At 40.9% G+C, this 21,868-nt stretch overlaps 1 protein-coding gene across 8 annotated transcripts in view; it reads left to right on the forward strand.

Moving 5' to 3' along the window:
* SHROOM2 (shroom family member 2) overlaps nt 1-21,868 on the forward strand; it is a 189,535-nt gene that overhangs the window by 160,452 nt on the left and 7,215 nt on the right. For 5 of the 8 annotated variants that reach the window (XM_039520010.1, XM_039520012.1, XM_039520011.1 and 2 more), the window contains 4 exons: nt 3,414-3,491; nt 4,379-5,128; nt 13,910-14,461; nt 16,912-17,089. In XM_039520010.1, coding sequence (XP_039375944.1) covers nt 3,414-3,491; nt 4,379-5,128; nt 13,910-14,461; nt 16,912-17,089 — 1,558 coding nt within the window. Of the gene's footprint in view, nt 1-3,413; nt 3,492-4,378; nt 5,129-13,909; nt 14,462-16,865; nt 17,090-21,868 lie in introns of all 8 variants that reach the window. The other 3 variants (XR_005592685.1, XR_005592686.1, XM_039520013.1) reach the window with 2 other exon arrangements.

Here is a 21,868-nt window from a genome sequence, read left to right on the forward strand (position 1 = left end):
CCCAGTTCAGTGATAAAACTGCATGAGCCAGATTCTCAGTTAGTGATAATTGGTATTTGAGGATCAGTTTGAGGATCTGGCCAAAATTTGCATGCATTTATTTTTAAAGATCTGCAATAAGGGTGAGTTCAAGACTAAAATAGATGGTATATGAAAAGGGTAACAAAAATGGTCATTCATATGGTCAAATTTTCATATGACAAGAGAAAAAATGCTAGGGGCTTGTCTATGTGGCATGGCAAAGTGCACCAGAGGGGTGTGAGTTGTAAAATGCTCTAACATTTGACTGCCCCAGGTAGAGCCTGCTGGTGCAGCCTAAAAGGCACCTAATTCACCTTAAGGTCATAGGAACCTGCTAGAAGGCAGCAGCATGGTCTACATGGGGCAGTTAGAGCACAACGCATCACATCTGTAACCTTTTGTACTCTTTATGTTGAAATGCTCCCAATTAATATTAAGTTGTTAAAGAAAAAGGTGCCACAAAACCCAACTTAGTTTTCTAGGTCAGTTACAGAAAAATTATTTAGTAGAGGACCACTAGGTGATGCTTTGAATGATGCACCCAAAGTCTATTAAAAAGAAAAATGATTAGTTAACAAATAGACAGGCAACTACCAATTATGTAAATACTACTATTATCCTCACACTCAAAGATGAAATGGTCTAGCAAGGGACGATCAGCCTATTGACAATGGCATGAAGGAGAGCCTTATAATCCTGAAGCCTAGCAGTAAGTACCCTTTTAAGGTTAATAGGAGCTCCCTTGCAATTTAGCAACATTTGCTTCTTTTATACTCCATTATAGTTCTAATTAGCATTAAACTACCCTTTACCATAATTATATTTCTGCCACCTTCTTAATAGCTCTTTATGTTACCCATTATTTAAATTAACATCTGCACCAAAGTTCTTCTTATACTGTCAAAATGATAGCATTTTCATAAAACGTTCACAATTTTCAAAAGCAATCATTAAAAAACCTTACTCAAACCAATTATAACCAAAAACATAATGGTAACATAACCTTGGGTTATGTCCTTGCTAACTCTTACTTTCCCATGACACACAGTCTCCAATTTATCTCTGATTAATTTTTTTTACACGTTTTTTAGACTTTAACTAGCAGTGTCCTCACCAGGAGCATTTCCACAGGCTGAAGGGAGACAGTGGGGGGGGGGGGGACTGAGAGCCCTGCTGCCCCTCAGGGCTTCCTGTTCCCAGCCTGGGGCAGGGGGAAAGTTTCCCAGGGCTTCTTGCCTCCACACTCCCAGCAATCTCTAGGAGGAACCTCTCCAATGTGGCAGACTCCCCTCGGGGTCTTGTTCTTCCTCCAAGATAAACAACACAGTTTCACCACCTCCTTAGACTGGGCCTGCAGCACTCCTGCTTCACGCCGTGAGCTCTGTTCAGCTAGTCTATATGAGACGGACGCTTGATGGAGAATTGTACACATTTTAAGGATCAGTGCACGTCTCCAAGCATTTTCAGTGACACACTCACAGCATTGTGAAAACAGTAGGGTTTATTAATCATCTGGAACACAGCAGAGGAAGTTCTTAAATTGGCATAGAGCGAGGTGAGCAAACTACAGCCCATGGGCCGGATCCGGCCCCTCAAGGCTTTGAATACGGCCTGGGGGTCAGAGGGCTCTGTGCATTGCCCTTGCCTCCAGGCACCGCCCCCTGCAGTTCCCATTGGCTGGGAATGGGGAACGCACGTGGAGCCCTCTGTCCCTCCTCCCCCAGAGGCTGCAGAGCTTCCTGGAGTGACGCCGGGCTGGGGACAGGGCAGGCATGCAGGGAGCCTGCCCTGGCCCCGGTGTGTGCTGCTGCCACCCCAGAACCGCTTTAGGTAAGCGGCGCTGGGCCGGAGCCCGAACCCCTCCTGCACCCACCCCCCAACTCCCTGCCCTAAGTCCCTGCCTGCACCTCATACCCTTCCTGCACCCTAACCCCCTGCCCTGAGCCCCCTGCTACAGTCCACACCCCTCCTGCACTCCACACCCCTCCTGAGCCCCTTCCTGCACACTGCACCCCCTCTCACACCCTGCACTCCCTCCCGCACCCCAGCTCCCTGCCTCAGCCCTGCATGCAATTTCCCCACCCAGATGTGGCCCTCGGCCCAAAAAGTTTGCCCACCCCTGGCATAGAGGAATGAAGATTAAAGCATCGTCCATTACAGTTAGCTCAGAGCCCAACCGTAATCCATCTGACTCCCAAGTGTCCTTGCCTTCTTCCTGCAGTCCAGGCTTAACCCTCCTCTGGACCTTTGTTCTCTCACTGAGGAAATGCTGCTTGGCTTCCTACAGAGAGAGGGGGCAATGGTGGTTGTTTGCTAGGTGTCAATGTCTGGGCAATTGGATCTGCCATTGTATTCTCAGGAACTCCACTGATATGGGACTTAAGACCCAGACATCTAGGCACCATTGAGACCCCTAAGTAACAATGCAGCGTAAAGGGAAACTGAGGCACACATAGGTTTCATACAAATATTACAAAAAAATCCCACTTGATGTGACCTTTTTGCTTGAAATCAGGCCTTTTGTTTGTTTCAGATGCTGTCCGGTTTATCAGCCTTAGAAGGAAAGAAACATGAGGCTTTAGGGCATTTTAGTAAAATACAGAAACAAAATTCTAGTACTACACTTATCAGCACTGCAAACCTTAGGTAACTGAGTCATTGTTTTACTTTCCACCATGACCTGCTTGGGAAAACACAGCTTTTGTTGAGCAAAATGTGCAATGGCACCCACGCAGCTTGAATTTTTCTACTTTGTCTCCAGACAACACACTGAGGAACTAGTGATGACTTGATTCAGTTACCAAGTTTTCATGTTGTGACACAACATAATTTCAGTGTAACTTCCAATATGATGTACTTGATGCAAGGGACTAAGCTCCATGTGCTGTATGGAAAAATGGAGGTTTGGTGCCTTTCTCAGAAAATAATTAATCATGGATGATCTTTATATTATCTGTACTAGGTTTTTCAACCCTCTGTTTTAAAGTAAGGTATTTTGGCAGAAGGGGGGTGAAAAACGGTGACATTCTGAAGTTAAAATAGAAATAAGCATATTTTGAGCTGCCTTTTAAAAATGAAATCAAATATGAGTACGCACTATTTTTTTAATGCCTGTGGAAATAACACCTGCAATCAGTAAAGGAAGGTTTCCAGTGTAGAATCATGCTGAGATCAGTAGATTGATAAAGTCGCAATGTAACCGTTGATGTCAGATTTCATTTTGTTTTGTTTCATTGATCAAACATTCCAGGTTTTTATTTATTTATTTATTTTTAAGAAAACTTGTAGTCCCTCTTACACTTGCCCAGTCTCATTTCCAAATACTGATAACAAAACCTCCAGTGGCGCAAATGAAATAATGTACTCTGAAACCTTTTACTTTTCTGTTACAGCTTCTTTTCTCAGCTCACAGTATCTCTCCAGCCTCCCCTAAGCAGAGAACAACCCTGCCTTCTTTCTGGGTCTCTGAGGTACTTTTAGTTACTTTCTTTTCTGATGTGTCTTTCTCTGGTGAGCACAATTCAACTATACTTCCTGTGCTTGGCACCAGCCTTGAGTTGCTTCAACGTGGTGTTACAAAGCAAAGAGAAATACAGACTTGGAGTAAAACAAAAATATCTGTATAAGATGAGACAGGACTCGTTGGCCACAGCAATATTTCATGCTGTAGGGACAAAGACTCTATCTGATTTATTTGTTAAGCCTAATATAGACCTCGATCCAAAATATTGTGCCTTTATTTTCTGTTTCTAAAGGATATCTCTTCCCTCACCTTATCGATACCAGTGCATTTGATGGTTTTGTCAGTGTGCATTAATTTTGCATCAGTAATTTATATCTGCAAATTTAAACCCCAAGATTATGTTAATTTTGCCATATGAATGTGGGCTGTGAATTATGATGTCAAGTATGCCATTTTAAAATAATAGAGAGCGGACTTGTTTGGCAATCTGCATTTAGTTAGACACTGCATTCATTACTTACTTGGAAATTGAAAGAAATGTTAATTGAGTGTTGAAGGCCATACAAGGAAGCCATTCTTTTAATTTACACAAAAGTTAGAAGAAAATACTCTTGCATGCTCAGCTATACCATGTGCATTGTAGTGCCTCAGGTAACTCAAGGCTATGTCACATTGCATGACACAACATAACCTAATTTAGACCGACATTGTGCTTTGACTCATTACATTACATTAGAAATACAATATTATATATATTTTAAAGTAGGTTGTAGCTGTTAGTTAATATTATATGGCAGACATAATCTGTCTCCAAGCTTCCCAGTACTTCTGTAGCAATACACAGGAGGAAATAATAGCACAGTAACTGACTAATGATTTTTCTTCTGTTTCTAGGCAAGCTGATACAGGATTCCCAGAAGATAACCCAGGAGAACAAAGGGCTCAGCTGGACCAAAATTTAGGACCCAAATGGAAGGCATCTGTTAGAGCATTTCAAACAAGAGAACCTATTGTCTTGTCTCAAGAGAGCCGGGGAAGATCCGGGACATTGCCCAGTGATTACAGATACTCCCAGGAAAACGTGAATGAGAAAAGCAAGGATTGCAACTTGCCCCTTCTCACTTATTCTGAGCCGCAGACACTGCAGGAGAGCCACTCCTGTCCGCCACAAGGCAGAGGAGAGGAAAGTCAGTGGACAGAGCTGACGTTGCTGAACAAGAGACGTGGACCTGCCCCTCAGAGGCCTCCCCCACCCAAACGAGATAATAAACACAGGGGCCAGGACAATTCCACCTCACTCAGCATCTCTTCAGAATCACTGCTGGCAGTACCCAGGAAGCCCATTCAGTCCATTTCCCCCAGCTCTGGTGAGGTAATTACAGGTTACGTTCAGAGTCCTGCAGCGTTCAGTGGAAAACTAAAGAGCGCTCATCCTCAGGGGCTCCGGCAAACAGCATCCACAGAGAATGTGTGTCAGCACTTAGAAGAGAAAGCCCATCTTAAATCTGAACCTGTATTGTCTTCAAAGTATCGCTACCTTCAGAAACCTGGAATGGAGACATCAAGGTCCCCTTCACCTCAGTTTGCGCCACAGAAGCTGACTGACAAGCCTCCTGTATCTGTCCAGGATGAGAACCCAGCAAGGTATTGTGCCTTTACAATTATGTGCCTTTTAGAAGCCCCTTCCCCATGTTAGGTTTTGTTAATAATTGGCTGTTACTTTTAGTGAAGAAGTGTGAAGAAACTGCCTTTGGGTCTATTCAGTATTAACCTTTCCAGCATGTCTTGCAAGTGACACACTTCTGTAGGGCAATAGCAACTGCTGCAACAAATATCTAAACCGTATTTGAAATTCCAGTTAATTCCATTGCAATCATTCAACTGGTCTCTCTTGGTTTCTGCTGAAGGACAGTAGATCAATAGAAATTCTGCTCCGTTCTAAAATTTTAACTGGAATTTCCATTACAGAAACTAAATGGGATGAAATGTTTTGCCCAACTATGGCAAAACATGCACGGAGCTAAAACAATTATTGTGCAAGAAAATTGCATTCATTTTGGTGGCACCTATGCCAAAAGCTTACATGTGAGGTACGCTTATCATCTGCAAATTATGAATTTTGTGGGTTTTTAATTTTTTTTCAAATAAAAGTTTTTAATGCAGCTTGGCATTCCTGAGCAGCCTGCTGATGGTGGCTAACAAGTGGTGTCACTTTTTATATCACCTGACTTGGAAGCTAATGTCAGAGAATGTAAACCAGTCTTCTCCCTCCCCCAACACTCCCTCTTTCCCCATTTTAATACACTTTGTGTCTAATGTTGAAGCAAATATAAGCTGGTTCATAGTCTTCTGTATGGCATCCCATGCTGCCAATGTCATAAACAGAGGCAAAGTGGGTGAGGTAATATCTTATTGGACCAATTTCTGTTTCGAGCTTGCTCTTCCCAGCTCTGGGAAATGTACTCAGAGTGTCACAGCTAAATACAAGGTAAATACAATCTTGTATTTACCTGTGACATTCTGAGTACATTTCCCAGAGCTGAAGAAAAGCTCTGTGTAAGCTTGAAAGCTTATCTCTTTCACCAACAGAAGTTGGTCCAATCCTCACCCACCTTCTCTCTCTAATATCCTGGAACCGACATGGCTGCAACACTGCATACAATAATGTCATAAACAGTCATTTTCCTGCTACATAATAAACCCTTCCAGGAGGCTCAGGAATATAAGTTTTCATTAAACACTTAATATGACATTATAATTCATGGTTGAAAAGTGGAGACAAACGATACTGGCTAAATGAGTATTGAGGTTGCTATGCTGAGTGAAAGAGGCATATTTTTCTTTAAAGGTCAGCAATTATATATTTTTTTGCAATATGTTCCCAGTGCATTCTCTGTGTGCATGTCCAATTATTGTCCACAGTAGTGATATAGTTTTATCTGTTCTATTTTCAGTTTTTCTGGATCAAAAATGGCATTTGTAAAACAAAAGCATTTTTGACAGATTGATGTTGCGTGTTTTCTAGATTTTTTGCACCTCATCATTGTCATAACATTTGACTTCACAGCTAGCAAATTACCTTTTCCTTTTCTGAGCACCTTTTGTGGCATAAATCTGTTGTTTTGAATGAAGCCTCTCTAGATGACAGTATCCTTCAGTCATCATTTGTTTTACCTTAGTAAAGAACTTGAGGACTCCAGAAGGTTAAAATTTTGTATGTGTGTGTGGTGTGAGTTTTTTGGGGGGAAGGGGAGGGAGGAGGAGGTGGTTGTTTTTTTTAAGCTCAAGAATTTGGTGAAATACTTGCACTGTAATCCATTAATTATAAATTGCTATAATTTGTTTCTTTAAAGACCTAGTCTTTTCTTTGTTCAATATAAGGAAATTCAGGTACCGAAAACTACATCTCAATGCTGTGATGGTTACATCAGAAAGCAAAATAAGGAAACATATTCAGTGTATTTATAAATGATTTGGAAAAGGGGGTGAACACAGGGCAACATTTGCAGATGATACAAAATTACTCAAGATAGTTAAGGCCAAAGCTGATGGCAAAGAGATATCACTTAACTGGTTGACTGGGCAACAAAATGGCAGATGAAATTCAATACTGATAAATGCCAAATAATCCATATTGGAAAACGTAATCCCAATTATACATAAAAAATTATGGGGTCTAAATTAGCTGTAATCACTCAAGAAAGATATGTAGGAGTCATCATGGATAGTTCTCTGATAACATCTACTCAATGCGCAATGGCAATGAAAAAAGGGAACAATGATAGAAACCATTAGGGAAGGGATAGATGATAAGACATAAAATATCATAATGCCTTTATAAATCCATGGTACACCCACACCTTGAATATAGTATGCAGTTCTGGTTGCCCCATCTCAAAAAAGATATATTGGCATTGGAAAAGGTACAACAAAAATTATTAGGCGCATGGAACAGCTTCCATGTGAGGAGAGATTTAAAAGACTGGGACTATTCAGTTTAGAGAAGAGATGACTAAGGGAGGAGATGATAGAGGTCTGTAAAATCATGAATGATGTAGAGAAAGTGAATAAGGAAGTGTTATTTACCCCTTCACATAACACAAGGACAAGGGGTCATCCAGTGAAATTAATAGACAGCACATTTAAAACAAACATAAGGAAGAACGTCTTCACACAATGCACAGTCAACCTGTGGAACTCACTGCCGGGAGATGTTGTAAAGGCAAAAAGTATAACTGGGTTAAAAAAAGAATTAGATAAGTTAATGGAAGATAGGTCCATCCATGGCTATTAACCAGGTGATGCAACCCCATGCTCTGGGTGTCCCTAAACCTCTGACTGCCAGAAGCTAGGGCTGCCAATTTTGGTTGCACATGTTCCTGGAGGTTTCATCAAATTACATAATCTTTAATTGAGGATTTATCTTTAATTCCTGGACAATCCTGGCAGATTGGCAACCCTACTGGGACTGGACAACAGGGGATGGATTATTTGATAATAGACTGTTCTGTTCATTCTCTCTCAAGCATTTGGCACCAGCCACTGTCAAAAGACAGGATACTGGGCTTGATGGACCATTGGTCTGACCCAGCATGGCTATTCGTATCACAATAAGTGAAATATAGCATATGATCTCCAATTCCTAGGTACAATGGAGAATTACAGTAATGAGTTCCTTCCCGTACTGCATTGTGAATGGATATTGAAGAATACGTGGTAAATTAAGTTTATTTGGCATTGCCTTTTTACACAACTTTAATGTTGATGTGCCTGAGTATATGCACATATATTGGTTGACTTTGTGAAAACAGTGTATGGGGATTTAGCCGTACATCTTCCATTAACACTTTAAAAATCTCCACCGCTGACCTTGAGTATGTATACAATTTTTTGTCCTCAAATTACTCACCTAATGAAACAGTTATTGTAACAAGTGGGAAAATGTGTGTCATATCTCTGTTCTCTATTGTATTTATTTCATAAGTGGAATACATCGAGTAGTTTAGCATACAATTTAACCATGATGCTTAACACTTTCTGATTCCTTGCATGCCAGTTTTCAGGAATGTTAGTATGTGTACTGTAGGCTCCTAGTGTCTGGTACTGTTAATATGCATCTGTCTTTCTGTAGGGAAGATGTCTTGCTGATAATGTAAAGGCATGGCAATTTCTGCAACATCTTAGCTAGAATTATTTTATTGCATGGAGAAATATACTGAACTTATGGTGTGTAAAATATAGTTATAATTGAAAAACGTTCTTAAGAGTTAAGGTTGAAAGTGCATTTTGGAGTATTTCCAGTAAAATTACACTTTTTTTAATCAAATACACTTAAAAAATGCCACAATCATTAGTAAATTTGGAATTTAATAGTTCTCCACTGCCATGTAATTCTCCTTCATTTACCATTGCCCCACCTGACTTACGCTGCCCATCCAACTTTAACTTTGAATCCTTAAATTTCCACACACATGCACACACAAAAATGTCAATTACAAAATAAAGAGCAGGAATATTACATAGTCCAATTTCTATTTAAGAGATACATTTCCAGTAAACTATTGAATAGCTTGCTACCAAAAAAAATCTTGTGTGTATTACCGGTAATATCTAAACAATCTAGTTTAATATGATTAAATACCCAAACTTGTAAGCAATCCTTTTCTGCATACAGCTCCATACCTTTGCAGGCCCCTTTACCTCCGTCTCAAAATTCTCTCCCCTTGCCACATACTTATATAACCACGGCAGATCCAAAAACAGTTTATCACACACAAAACACCTTATCAGTCATTCCACTCTTTTTATTCCTATGTACATTCTTCTAGTCCACCAACACCTAATACTGTGAAAAAACCTTCTTCACTGTTCATGTGGCTTCATGGATTTTTAAGGCAGAAGGGACAAACTAGTCTGACCTCCGGTATATCACAGGCCATAGAATTTCACCCAGTTACCTACCCCAGCATTGACTCCAATAACTTGTATGCCCTGGGATTATGCCTCTTTGGAACTCTTGACTACATATTTAGACTAAGATTGCTCACAAAATGCCATGGGGATTTGAATACTCAATTTCCACTAATCTTAATGAGATTTGGGTGTCCATATCCTTTAGGGAGTGTACAGTCTGTTTTAATGTGTAAAGTCAGTTGTATGCTCTCAACAGCATTTTCTTATAGAACAAAACAAGGCGGCAAAGTTAAGTTTGCATGAGTAGTGGAAGCCATGGGGCAGTAGGGAGCAGGCTGGTTCCTTTACCTGTACATCTTTTAACAAGTATAGAATTTTTGTCAGGAGAGCACAGTTTGGGGTAGGAGGGAGCCTTGGCTGGACTCCATTCAAGCACTTTCAGCCTGAACTCTTCAACTACATTTTTTGTTGTTTGTGAATTTCCCTGTTTTCTTAATGGGCACCAAAAATGTAAATTGGATTAGGACGTAGGGAGAGGAGGTGAGGAAACCCATGCTCCAACAGACGGGTCTCCCACCCAAACCTGGCTCCTCTTCTGCAGATTTCAGCAAGCCCATGGGAGGTGTGCGCACAGTGGGGAGTGATATCAAGGCAGGGTATGAAGGAGTGTGGAGAATAGGGGGAAGTTTTCATCACATGAGTAGCTCTAGTCATTTAACATATTCTAGATATTTGACTTGTATAAGACTCCACCTATTCATCCATCCATGGATGCATGCCTTCCCCAATTCCCTGTACCCACCTTCCGTAATTCCACCTCTCCAACGTCTGCTGCCCTGTGCCCCCACCTCCATGGCCTCTGCCCCTTAGAGTGCCCTAGTATCTCCCTTCTATTCCCCATGCTCCTCCCCAGGTCCTTTGCACTCCAATCGATACCTCCTCAAGGTCTCTGCACCTGTGTTCATGCCTTCCCTTGCGCACACATTCTCTGTGCTTCCCCCAGTCACTTTCCGCCTCATTCCATGCCTTTTGCCCCAGCCCTCTTCCCCTTCAGTCATCTCCTCCATATTCTGCCAATCTGCTTCCCTACTTTTACACCTGAGGGAATCCTGCGCCAAAAAAATTAAAAATTCTGCACACAATATTTTAAAATTCTGCAAATTTTATTTGTCAAAATAACACTACATAATCATGCCAGTTTCAATTATTTTGGTAATTTATTTCAAAATACCTGTCAGCAAGTATGTCTGTAACAATAAAGACACACACAAAAATTCCCCCAGGAGTAGAGAGTTAAAGAAACCCCTATGACAACCCAGTTCCTGTTTCTCTGCACCCCTCCCTTTCCCAGGGCCCAGCGAGGGGGCCAGACACTCACACCCCATTCCCCCCAGAGCCCAGCCTTGCCTCCCCAAAGTCCAACCATGCCCCCCTGAGCCCAGACACTCACACCTCCTTCCACCCAGAGCCCAGGCGTGGGGCCTTACGTGGCTCAGACACTTATACCCTTTACCCCCCAGAGCCCAGCCTCGTCCTCCCCCCGAGCCCAAACACTTATACCCTCTACCCACCCCCCCCCCCCCCAGAGGCCAGGTATCCAGAGGAACAAACAGCCTGATGTTGGGTCCCAGGCTTGCACAGAGTTTCCTGCACTCCGCATCCTTTCTTCAGGACATGCTGGGAACTGCAGCTGCTGAGAACCCTCCAGTTCCCTCCCACTTTCCCCTGGCGTTGTCTTCTATTTGAGAGCCGTGCTCTTACAGGTCCAGCGGCCACTAGTGGCGGCCAATATCTCTGCAGCTCATTTCGGGGGCAGTGGGAGGAAATTCTGCATGCACACCATTTTCTGCAAAATTCTGCATTGCACAGTGGCACAGAATTCTCCCAGGAGTACCACTTTGTGTCCCCCTCATGCCTACTACATGGTCATTCACAAAAGCAGGGAAGATACTTACTGCCAGTCCTTCTGTGTGATCCCCACCCAAGCCATGTCTCTTCTGGTCCTTTGTCCCCTGCTCTATATCTGATTCTTTCTCCTCTGCATTTCTCCCCAGTCTCCTATCCCCCACAACCGTCACGTTCCCCTTCTCACCACACACACTTTCATTTAGGGCACTTCTGACTAAGTGAACTGTGGGAAAGTTTTAAAACACCTTTATTTTCCAAATTCCTTTTCTGAATTTTACTAAACTTCTGGGAAAATATCTATTCTCAAGTATAAGAGGCTGGATGCCAGATTTCCCGGGATCACTTTCTTTTGGGGGGTCATTAGGAAAAAATAAAAACTGGGATTATGATGGGACGCTGGCTTCAACATTTACTGCAGAGCAGCAACAGCCAGTCTGTAATAATTTATGTACCCTTATGCTATGGAAACAATTATGCCATTTTGTTGGCTCAGCTTAGTGTTAGCCACAAGTGTAGTTTATATGAGGATTTGGAATTTCATACAATAGATTAGGAAATATGTAATGGGTCTTATGGGTGTGTATGTGCATGCATCAATTTAAACATGCTGCAGAGGAGATTTTCAAAAGCATCCAGCGTTCGTCTCTCTCTGTTCCCACTGAAGTCAACAGGAATTTTACCGCTGACTTTGGGTAGATCAGAGTTATGGTAATGCTTAGCACTCTAGAAAATCTCACCCTATAGGTTTGATATTGAGCAGTGTGATAACACTATCACTCAACTGATGCTTGCAATTTTAGTGTAGAATTGTTGTCTTTAATTTTTAAGGTGGGTTTAAGGTTCTTCCTTGTGAGGTTTTTTGTTTGTTTGTTTGTTTGTTTGTTTTAAAGAAATAAGGTCCATTTTCAGCAAAGCTCTTAAACATGTTCTTTTTGCATAAGTCCAATTGAAGTCACTGGTTCTTAAACACATGCTTAGGTGATTTACTGAATCAGGAGCTGAGAGAGCTTGGAGTGAAAGACAGAGTTGAGTGTGAACTTTCCAAAATGACTGACAGTCTGAAAAGATCCTTACTGGAGAAGGATTTGAGGTGTGGTTTTTTCCCCCCTTTTCTTAAGACGAATTCTTTTTTAGATCTATCAGAATATTGCATATGCAGTATAGTCAAAATATCACCTACATATGTCATTTCATATTGGGTTGAGTGACTGTGTGTAATATAGTCTGTATATTCATACAGACACAAATATAAATATATAGATTACCACTGCAGAAGAGTACAATATTGACTTATTTTCTGTTCGCCATGAAAGTACAGCTTTATTTTTAATTCTGGGACACAGCCAGACATATAGCCAAGGAGCTATATGTGTATGTCTCTCAGTCACTAATCTAAAAGAAAGCCAGCCTGCAGAAACCAGATATTTTAGCAATGTTCCTTTGCTAGGGCTAAACTTTCCAAACCCACAACATTAACACAATAATTTTAAACTTTCTTCAAACTTGAAACCACCCCATCTGTGTTTTGGTTTTATACTGTACATACAGCACACACACTCCAGTAGTATAAACAGCTGCTGTTTATCTAACATGTTATTTTCTAATTTAAAATCTAAATTACCATTTAAAAAGACATGTTCTTGATTGAATATCTTGTCTTAAGCACAAGATGGCTCAGCGGTATGTATTAGAGGATCCCTGCAATAGGCTGTCACTGACAAAACAATGCAGAATTGAATATAATTAAGGCTTCGATTTAGTCAATGAAGTAATGGAATCCATGACTTCCAGAGACCTCCGTGATTTCAGACAGCAGCAGGGGGGAGCTCTGCTGCTTCCTGCCGCCACCCGGCCACAAGCAGCAATGGGGATCCCTGCCACTCCCGTCCTCCGCAGGCATCGGGGAATCCCTGCTGCTCCCAGCCTCGGTGGGTGGCAGAGAGGGCCTGGCATCAGCGGGGATCCCCGCTGCTCTCATCCACCGCAGGCGGCCCATCCCCACTGCTCCCATCCACCTGTCAAGGACAGGTCATGGGCTTCCGTGAATTTTTCATTGTTGCCCGTGACCTGTCCGTGACTTTTACTAAAAATATCCGTGACAAAAACTAAGACTTAAATATAATTATTCATTTATGAGTAGCTGTTTTTTCTTCCTCTTTCCCTCTTTTAAATATTTTTTTTCGTTTTTTTCTATTTATGCAAAGATAAACTAGGTTCTGATTATGAGATTCTCATATTTTACATGCAAGGTTTTTAAAAAAAAACAACTGCATTTTTCATACTCGTGATTTGAACTGTTTCAAGACAGTTGTAAGTATCATACTTTGTCAGTCCTGTAGCCTGTACAAAAGTCATGTTTTGTGTAGTGTAAGGCTAATGCTGGAGATCTGTATAAGTGAAATAATGGCTTACTTTTAAAATGTATGAGAAAAGGCAGATCTCTAAGTTGAGGCTTTGAGATGTGATATGAGAAGAGATTTCCTTGTATTAATAAATTGGCCTTTGTTAGCATACATACTGACACCTTTTCCCTTTTTGTGGATAAAAATCAGCATAAAAAGATCTTGAATTTATAACAGTTAATTTCCCTTTCTTTTTTTTCAGAATTGAAAGAGTGATTGATAACAACACTACAGTAAAAATGGTTCCCATCAAGATAGTTCATTCTGAGAGCAATGCAGAAAAGGAAAGTCGCCAGAACCTCGTGAGCACCATGGAGCCTCCTGCCTTACCTAGTGGTTTGGAGAAGGACCAGATTAAAACACTCAGTACGTCTGAGCAATCCTACTCGCGTTTCTGTGCTTACACAAGGCGGGGTATAGAACCAGAGCCTGAGAGCAAAACCAGACCTCCTGACTTGCAATCAACTGAAGCACTTGGGAACAACTTGAAGGACAGCGATGCCTCCATCCCTGTAATCAGCTACGTGAAGGCCAAAGAGAAGACCTTTGAAGACTGGAAGTCTGAGGAACTAGCCAGAGAGATTGTGGGAAAGGATAAATCTCTAGCAGATATTTTGGATCCTACTGTAAAAATAAAAACTACGATGGATCTGATGGTGGGAATCTTCCCTAAAGATGAACACCTCTTAGAAGAAGCTCAACAACGCAGAAAGCTCCTACCAAAAGTTCCTTCTCCAAAAATTACAGAGGAAAAGTGAGTAAAGTGTTTCCAAATCCAGTGACCTTTCCCCTGTTGCTGTCCAACATTGTGTTTTTCCCTAAATGTTTAAGGCTCCTTCTTCATACTGTTAATTTTTAGGTTTTCCCATTAAAATGACGTTTTTGGCAGTGTCACTTATTGACCAGATCAATAATCACAGGAGCAAAAATTAGGGTCCTATTACAAAGAACATACATGTATATAAATAAATATTTTACACCATAACTAACTCATAAAGCGCTTAACATATATGTATGTTAAGCTCTTATGAGTTAGTTATGGTGTAAAATATTTATTTATTTATTACATATATGTTAAGCTCTTTATGAGTTAGTTATGGTGTAAAATATTTATTACATTACACCACAACCAAACTGGGAAAAGCTAAACAATCACATAAGGGAGTTTGGGAAGGACTAATTAGAATTCTATCGTGAGACATTTCTCAAAGGCTTTAGAAATTTCACTAAAACCATCCAGTGTGATAGGGTCCAGACAGGGAAAGGAGCAATGTTTTTGTATTTATAATATCAATAAGGCTTACAAAGAAAACTTAAAATGAACATAGATAATATAAACTGGATCAAAGTAACCAGTTATTACCTAGTTGAGAATGAGAACAGAATAGTAAAATATAACAAAAAAGCATTTGAATCATACAGATCTTTGACCTCTGAGTGTTGGTGTAATTTCAGATATAACTTCGTACTGAAGTTTGATGAGAGACCTTATATTGTGTAATGCCCTGAATTTGGTAGCCTGAAGGGTGGTTATAATCAATACACTGTGGAAACTTTTAAAAACAATTTCTAGCTATTCTCACAGGTAATGGCTCTGAGGTCGTTGTAGTGCTTATTAAAGTGGAACTTGCAGAAATTTTGATGTAACAGCCTTCCTGTGTGAGACAAACTTTGTTTAGGTTTCTCTCACATAAATGGTGAAGGCTTCTCTAGACCAAGGTTTTCTTGTTTGTTAGTGGACAGATGCTGACATCACAAAATTTTTCATCACAGTTAATATTTACTGGCATCTTTGTGAGCAATCTCAGCAGAGACACATTCCTAATCTCAGAGGCAGTCTCTCCAGGTTGAAGCCTCAATACTGGATGGGGTTATGGAGAAGCTTGCATGGTCACTGTCCTTGTTATAGTTGGTCCCTGGATCTAGGGAAGCAGTCATTTTCTAGAACTGTCAACAATCATGTACACTCAGGAACACAGGCATTGCCATACTGGATCAAAGCAGTGGTTCTCAACCTGTTTACTATTGTGGGCCACATATGCCGTTCTCTGTGTTGTGTGCCACATCCACACAATATATATACTACCTGTATGGCCCTGCAGATGTCACATGGGCTGGATCTGTGTCCTGACTGGGCCGCAAGCAGCCCGCGGGTTGAGAATCACTGATCTAATCCAATATTTTACCTCCAACAGTGACCAACACCAAGCACTACAGAGGAAGATGCAAAAAAGCCTTAATAAATAATTGTGGGATAATCTGCCCTTGGAGAAAGTTTCTGCCTCACCTCCAATAGTTAGAGGCCACTCTATGCCCAGAAGCATGAAAGTTTATATCCCTTCTAAATGTCTTGGTTTTGTTTTACTATTATAATACTGGGTATTCTTGTTTCTTATGTAAATATCTGATCCTTTTGTGAATCCTGCTAATTCCATTGAATTAATTTGGAGCTGGAGATAGTCATGCTTGCATAACAGTGTGCCAGTCAAGAGATAGGGGTGTTCAGACAGAAAATAAAGAAGAAAAGGATTTTAAATTGATGTTTCTTTCTTGACCAGTTATAAATAATAAGCAGGTCATTAACAGTGTCCTAATTCTTTCATTTTAAAAATGATTACTAAATGCATTTTGAAAATTCAGTACTGCTTCATCAGCTATTGTATTTTTGGTATTGTTGATCATTGCTAATATTTCTGGTTTTATTACTCTGCTTCCGGAGTCCCTTAAAATCCCCATAAAGAAATAGGATAAAGTAATAGGATCTTTAAGGTTCATAACAGAGAAAATGAAATGTGATCTGCTGCATTTTCACCAAAAGATGTGTTTTGAGGATTTTGGAATCACTAACCAGTGAGAGCACAGATGAAGACAAAACCACTGCCTTCATACCAATGCCTGTATAATCAAGAATAGTAAATGATGATTTAATCACTGATACAAAGTGCAATTAAGACAGACTGAAAATAAATGCTTCCAGCTGGAGGTTTTGCTAGTTCCTTTTAATTGCCTAAGTTGATAACTAGCTTTTGTGACTTCCAGTGTGGCATTTTTTCCTCAGACATTTGATCCTGCGTTGTTACCATAGTTATCATCTTTCCATTAAACAGTCCATTTACTTGGCAAAATGATGGGTTTGAAAGATTGTTCTCTCTTTTCAGTGCTCAGGATGTCAGGCAGTTTATTAAAGTTATGACTTTTTACCAGGAAAGAGGAGCAGGGCATGCCTTCTGCCATCTCCTTGACAACCAATTCCACTTACTACAGCACGTCTGCACCAAAAGCAGAATTGCTGATTAAAATGAAGGACATGCAGGAGCAACAGCAGCAGAAGAGCGAAGAGGATTCTGAAGATGAGCTTGATCATGACTTGTCAGAAAAGAAGGTAACACAGTTTTGCACTTTGAAATATTTAATAGGATTTTCAAACCTGGATGTCAAAAATTAGGCTGCTGAATCCACAGTTAAGCATCTAAATAAGAGGCCTGGTTTTAAGCCAGTGAGATTTCCTGGGTGCTCAGCAGTTTTGAAAGATCAAGTCGCTTGTTTTTGTGTCTAGCTATGGACCTAGGAACTTAACTTTAGACAGACAGACATATTTTTAAAATTTCTGTGTGAATGTTTTTGTCTTTCTCTGTAGAACCTTTCCACCTGAGAATATCCGTGTGTAAGAGAAGTGTGCTTTGAGAGAGAGTTGCTGAGCACCCACAAATCCCACTGGAAATAGTGTGCCCTTGGACTTCTCCGGGCTTTTGAAAATTAGGCCATCTGTCTTCTGTCCATTTTTTTTTTTTACTGCTCATAAACTCAAAAGCCTGATAACATTGACTGGAGCTAAATAGGCAGTTTGGTGGGTGCTAAGTTCACACATCACCATTAACCACAGTCCCTTACACACACACAGATCCCTGTGGCACCTTAGTCTTTACCTGCATAGTATTCCAGTCCTGAGAATCTGTGTGAAGTGGTGATTTTGTGGTTGTTGTACAGTGTCAGCTTAGTTAGATTGAGAGCACCAGAGTCTCTTCATTTGTGATTTGGCACAAATAGATTTTAACCTTGCTTCCCTGTCATGAGAAACTGGGGGAAATCATCTGTTGTGCTATTCAGCCATCTGTTTCTGTGTTAATAGTGGTCTAATTTTAACTATATTTACTTAAAACAGCAGTACCAGGGAAGGAGCTGCTTTCAGTCCCAGGATATCTTCTTTAGTGAACGTAAACTGTCATGATCAACCTCCAGTATTCATTTAGGCCTACCCGGGGGGGCGGGGGGAGGTAAGGGGGTTGATCCAGGATACGCAACTTCAGCTACGAGAATAGCGTAGCTGAAATTGACACATCTTAGATTGACTTACTTCGTGTCCTCGTGGCGCGGGATCAACAGCCGCCACTCCCCCATCGACTCCGCTTCTGCCTCTCGCCCTGGTAGAGTTCCAGAGTCGACGGGGAGCGCGTTCGGGGATTGATGTATCGCGTCTAGATGAGATGCGATGCATTGATCCCCAATAGATCGATCCGGCGGGTAGTGTAGACATACCCTTAGTAATCAAAACTGGTAGGAATGACCTTTAATTGAATAAAAGGGAAATTGTTTTTAAAAGCTGTTCAGATGTGTTAAGGATTCCATTGCAGTTTTAAGCAATTTATTAGACTAGAGAAGAGCATTAATTATTCTTGCTTCATTTTATCTGGTCCTTGTAATACCAATCATTGTTTTTGTTTTTTTCATTGATTCAGACAGAAACATTTTCTGGTCATGTTGATTGAGGAAAAAGTGCACAAGTTAGAAATTGAAACATTTTTCTTTGACCCAACCAACAAACTACAATCCACAAGCTTCTCAATCAATATGTTCTTTATTTGTGGTGGTGTCTGTTTATATGAGAAACATATTTCCCTTCATCACTCCCCCCACACCACTAAACACAGATTATACAGGCTGAGAAGTGTGTCCATATATAGTGTTACTAGACACCCTCCCTCTCTCATGTTTGTGATATACACATTCCTGTTTACGCACCCATCTGCTCCTTTGCATGCAGTGGAATGTGAGCTCTCAATCCAGCAGGCTTTCATCTTAGATTTCGTCATGCAGTGTATGCAAATCACAGTAAATGGGTCAAGCCGTCCTCATAAAACTGCCAAGATCTATAACATGGTCCAGTTTCACATAACTGCCAGCTGCTGAAAAAAGGACCTTTGGGGCCTGAAAGCTTGAATATTGTCATGTATTTGTCAGTCTGCTAAAAGACACTGTATGCTTTGAACCTGTTTCTTAATTCATTGAAACTCACCAGTTCTATTATGGGAAATCGTGCTTTTAGTCCAATCTGGGATTCACAGTGGGTTTTCCAGGACCAGTTTACACCTGCCATTCTCTGTTTTGCAATATACTTGCTGTCCTCTTATTTATGTAAAATAATAAAATGATGATGAACACTCGGGATGGGTGTGGGAATTTTATGCAGAGAAATTGCACACATCTATTACAAATAATTAGAGACAATCTCCCTAATAAATGAAATGTTGTGGTCATGTAAAGCAATATATTTATTGAGGAACAATATGATTAGCACAAATATAATAATATAAATGGATTTGAATAGATGTAGGGAGGTAATAAAAGGGACCTTGAAATTATATTGGGTTTGAAAAGTCTACTCATGGCAAGTGGGAGGTTTTCTAGTCTTTTCAGACATGAATCTAGTGTGAAATGAGGCAGAGAACTGAGTGCAAACCCACAAGTGTAAACCCAGTGTAGTGCTGTCTTCCTAAGTCTGCAGAGAGAGTACAATTGCCTCTGCTGCTGCTAATAGCTTTTCTTTGCTAAGATGCTGCTGAGTGAAATTAACAAGGATCGAGTCAGTTTCTCTGCTATTATTTAAAGTAACAAGAATTCTGGAAAATCAGGTCCATGTGATCTGGTCTACACTAGCAAACTTGATAACTACAGTTCACCCCCATTCCATTTCAAAACTGTAATTGATGTCAAGAAGACATTATGGCTCAGTGGATTACTAATGGAATGTGTAGTTTTTAATCTGTTTTGGAGGTCCCATATTCATATTTAGCAAAGGTCAGTGAGTTCAAAGTCCTCTTCCTCGGGTGGTCTGTGTGGAAAGAGGAGTTCATCTCAGTTCAGTTCCCAGTGAGTATGTGTCCACATCAAAACTGATGTGTCTACTGACAGTCTTAGAAAAAAGGCTATGTGCATGTACACTGATCTGCCTTCCTCACATTTAAGGGGATCCTTCCATGACTAGTTTTAGGCATATTAGCAGGGCAATATAGCACAGAGCATGACTATATTTAATCATGCATCTTGTAATAAAGTAGTAGGATTATTAAATTGCATGGCATCCTAGGAAATAGGACTACAGCAGCCTGACCCAGTTAATCCAAATCAAACTTCATTTGCATTTAGGAGGGAACAAAAAATCAAATCGTTCAGATTAATCAGTTAGTAGAGCCTGCATCTGTAAAACTGCTTACTACCTTAATCTTTTGGACACCCAGACAAACAGATAACCCCAATACAGATTAACCTGGCCTGAGAATATTAAATCAAAACAGGATAGAGCCAGCCCAGATAATCCATATGTTTGATTTCAGAAGTAATCTTTGTTAGGTTTTAAGCTACAGTTGGCCTCTGTTAGGGAAACAGGGATGCGTTTCTGTTCAATTGTACGTATTCAATTGGTTGGTTGAATCAGAGTTCCCAACGAGTGTGCCATGAAATCAAGACACTCAAAAGAAAAACAAACATGTAAAGTGGTATTGCAAAGTAATTACCATCTTACACAATGTAGCCTGCATTAGAAATTGACACTAACAGGTGAAAAATGATTAATATTTACAGAAAGATGAGGCGTTCTGTTGTCTTTTACAGGCATACAAGACCCCTGCCCAAAGGAAGAATTTTTTTAGGAAGTCAGCATGGTAACAATAGAGAACACAGTCAGGAGACTGGGGCTCTAGTTCTGCTCTGGCAGTGACTCACTGCATGGCCAGGGGGAAGTCTGTTTCCCTCTCTATCAAATAGAAATAATACTTACCTCACAGGGATGTTAGGGGCTGTGTTTTGGGGGTACTCTGAGCCCTTTTGATGGAAGGTGCTGTAGAAGTCCTACTTATTTTAGCCCCATGTTTTTCACAAATACAAACTAGCATGAAATAAAAGGGGGAAAAAACATAAAAAATTACATAAAATGAAAAACTCACCCCACAGCAGTGGTTCCTGCAGCCGCTGTTCTGCAGAGTTGGTGCCTGGCTTCCCGCTCCAGGCATTACTACCTGGCACATGGAATTGCAGCATCACTCAGGTTTGGCCTGGCCCCACCTCAGATGATGACAGAGTGGCAGCTGGGCCACACTTGAGCAGTGCTGCAACTCTGTGCGCTAGGCCAGGGAGCAGGGAGCTGGGCCGAGCCTGGCAGGAAGTAAAAGAGTCCAACAGCATAGTAGGCCGTGTGTTAGTATTAGCCTAGCATGTGGAAGACGAGCTTTTTATGCCCATATTTTGCTTAGCATCATCAGCCTCCACCCCAAGAATGGTTATCCTTGAGAGTGCTGTAGGGATAGTCTTTGAGGAGGAGAGAGTACTTTTTCTACTCGGTAATCAGCTTTTGAAAATTTGAAGCTGATCTAAGGAGTAGCAGTAGTGAGCTCCAAAGGACGTCCTTCTGCCATGGTGGTGAATTGCCAAAGGGTGGGCACTCAAGCTAAGGGTAACGTAGACCTAGGTCCATCAAAAGTTTGTGTCCTGATATTTTGAATCCAGAACACTACCACAGTCTAGATAAACATCATATGTCTGTAATGTACATACCTCTCAACCTGCCAAGCCCCAGATGTGAGTTGCATTGTGAGACTGGGACACAAAAAAATTCATGCAGTGATGCTGGTATTTAATCCTTAATAATAATTTTGTGATTCATTGCTTCTTGTGTAAACAGCGTTCTACATAAAAGTGAGGGGAGACTAGATTTCTGTGGGATGCAGATCACTTTGGGACTTAAATAAGTGAAAGCATCAACATGTGAGATGTTGAAGAATTCTTGTAACGTGTAGTGTGATGATGAGGACAAAAGAATTGGGGCCAGGAATCAGCTGTGAACGCTTGCACCTCCTTGCTCTCTGGCCAGCTGGCCATATGTCTTAAG

This window comes from Mauremys reevesii, linkage group 1 (assembly GCF_016161935.1).
Source record: "Mauremys reevesii isolate NIE-2019 linkage group 1, ASM1616193v1, whole genome shotgun sequence".
NCBI classification, from domain to species: Eukaryota; Metazoa; Chordata; order Testudines; family Geoemydidae; genus Mauremys; species Mauremys reevesii.